General features: G+C 39.6%; 1 protein-coding gene across 1 annotated transcript in view; it reads left to right on the top strand.

Moving 5' to 3' along the window:
• Window positions 1–8: 8 nt before the first annotated feature.
• Window positions 9–2,709, top strand: part of llgl2 (LLGL scribble cell polarity complex component 2) — a 44,703-nt gene continuing 42,002 nt past the window's right edge. Inside the window, exons 1-2 of the mRNA XM_015048415.1 lie at window positions 9–70; window positions 201–355. Coding sequence (XP_014903901.1) covers window positions 229–355 — 127 coding nt within the window. The 5' untranslated portion in view covers window positions 9–70; window positions 201–228. The remainder of the gene's footprint in view (window positions 71–200; window positions 356–2,709) is intronic.

Here is a 2,709-nt window from a genome sequence, read left to right as displayed (position 1 = left end):
ATTTTCTTGTTCCAGGACATTTTCCTTGCAAGGCCATCAATAAAATAGTTCAGCTTCCGACTGCAGGAGGGTGAGCTCATTACACTTAGCAGTTATTTAGTTGGACAGTGTCCTCAGTAAATTCTTGCAAATGTTGAACCTGGACATGTTACACATTAACCAGTGGGCAAACCGAACTGAACTGGATCTTGTTTGTGTAGGCCTCCGTTCCTGCTGTTCAGTGGCGGCATGCCGCGGGCCAGCTACGGGGACAGACATTGCATCACTGTGATCTACAGTAAAACACAAGTGGCCTTCGACTTTACCTCCAGGATCATCGACTTCTTTGTCACCAGAGATGGCCCCCAGCACACAGGCAGGCTTGAAAACCTTAGGACTTCCTCCTCGTTGGCCTAATAAACCGTCTAGCATTGTCCTGCTGTTTTAGTACAATGCAGGAAAAGAACCTTTCTGAAAATAGATTCATGCAAAAGGAATTCAAAGAAACTATCTTTAGCGACTGCTCTAATTTAAAATGCTAGAATTCAGTCATTATTCGTAGAGATAGACAGAGTGATAGTTTTAGATAGAGTACTGTCTAGAAACCATTGAACATATTCACTTTCCAGGGTGCCACTGGGATTACTTACTGTGTCCACATGTGTCCAGTTACTGCATTTCAAAAGCTGTCAGAACAGCTTTTGAAATGCAGGATAACAATTATTGTTGGGCTTAAAGTGGACATATAATGCATTTAAATCCTTCCTTTTCACATGTAAATTATTTGCTCATAATCTATATAATGTAGAACTGCAATGCAGTTTCTGGTTATTGTAGCTCCATAGACTCCTCGTTTTCTTTTTCTGCGGTCTTTTTAAATGTGAATGAGACATTTCACGCCCCCCCTCTAGGTCACAGAGCATTCCACTTCAACCCGTTCTGCCATTTTTGTAGTTTTTGATACAAATCAAATAAAATTTTATTTGTATAGCACATTTCAGCAGCAAGGCATTTCAAAGTGCGGTAACACTTATGACAGTCTTTGTCATAACACCGTCATAAACATGACGCAACACCTGTCATGAACATGAGGAAGTCCTCCTTGGTAAATCATGACACTTTTAATACAAAGTTGACATTATTCAAAATGCCTTTGTTATGACAACTTGTCATTAACCTAGACAAAAATGTCTTCATTATGACAACTTGACATTAATGTAGACAAACGTGTCTTCGTTATGACAACTCGTCATTAACCAAGAATCATTATATGTCATAAATATGTCATAATAGTAATCATAATAATGTCATGAAAGTGTTATTGCGCTAACAAAACGGTAACAAAACAGTAATTAATATTTCCCCTACCTGAAATAAAGCAAAATAAGTAGGACCAACAATATCTTTATCTGAAGCCAGGAACCCCTGCTGTGTTTACGGCTTTTCACAGATGAGTGTGAAAAGCTAGAACTTCTACTGTATTGTTTTTCCCACACAGACAAAAGGCAATTCAAACGATCCTAGCAAACCACCTGCTGTAACTACAGGTAAAATAAAGGTCAAAGAGCCAGAATACATTACTAATTTCAAAACCACAATTAGGCCATTTGAATCAAGACATGTTAAGTTTTAAAACTAGCTTATTCTAAATTTATTTTCTTAAATGTTTTTGGTCAAAGAAAGATCCAAGACGGTATTCATATCTCCTTCAAGTATCAGTTGGTGAGTATCAATTAGAGGAAGGGAGTGAATGAAGTTGTTGAAGAATTTAGGGGCGTATATGTTTGCTAATATAATAGGAGTGTTAAAAAGTGACCCAGTCACAATTGCGTAACGGCCATTTGAGTCAGTCTTTATATCCGACGCTATGAATGGAGTATTTTTATTGACCAGAATTGCTGCGCCTCGTGCTTTACCATTAAAACTAGAATGAAAAATTTGCCCAATCCAACTTCTTTTAAGCCTTGAATGATCTATATCTTTAAGGTGCGTTTCTTGCAGAAATGCTATTTGTGCCTTAAGGCAGCAGAGATGAGAAAGCACCTTATTCCGTTTCACTGGATGATTCAATCCTTTTACATTCCAGCTAATAAAATTAACATGGCAACCATTACTTACAGAGGTAGAGGTGGAGTCAGTGGAAGTCAACATCTACATACACGATGAGAGAAAATGGTCCAAATCACATTGATTAGTCTTGTCAATGGTGTACCCTGTCAGTTTGTAGTTAGCCAGCTTCTGTGTAAATAATAAATGACATAAAGAAAACAAAAAGCACACAAACAAAGCAAGAAAAAGAACCAAAAACAAGTACCCACCCATCCTTTCACATTCAGTGTTGTCCCCAACTGACAAACACAACATCCCCAAAGCCTCTATGCTTTCTATAGGAACCATTCACCATAAACTCAACCACAGTCCCAAACAAAAATAAAGGGAAGAGGAAAAACAAATCTAAACTATAAATCACCCATTTACCCCAAAGCGCACTGGAGAAAGAGAAACAGCAGGCGCAAATCGTGACACCACACCTACCGTGGCACTTCCGGTGGCATGTGTCGCGGCAGCCACTGTTTTCGGGGCTAGCTGCCAGTGTTGTCGCTAACTTCGGCACCTCATACTGGCATTTCCGCTGACACCTGCGTTATTGGTCACAAGTGCCACTGTTTTCGGGCTAACTGCCAGTGTTGCCACCATAGACATTGCCACCATGGTTGCCACTGGCTTCGG

This window comes from Poecilia latipinna, unplaced genomic scaffold, assembly GCF_001443285.1.
Source record: "Poecilia latipinna isolate Pla-1442-1.1 unplaced genomic scaffold, P_latipinna-1.0 Scaffold882, whole genome shotgun sequence".
NCBI lineage: Eukaryota > Metazoa > Chordata > Actinopteri > Cyprinodontiformes > Poeciliidae > Poecilia > Poecilia latipinna.
Note: the sequence above shows the minus strand (reverse complement) of the source record. Positions and strands in the feature narration are given on the sequence as shown.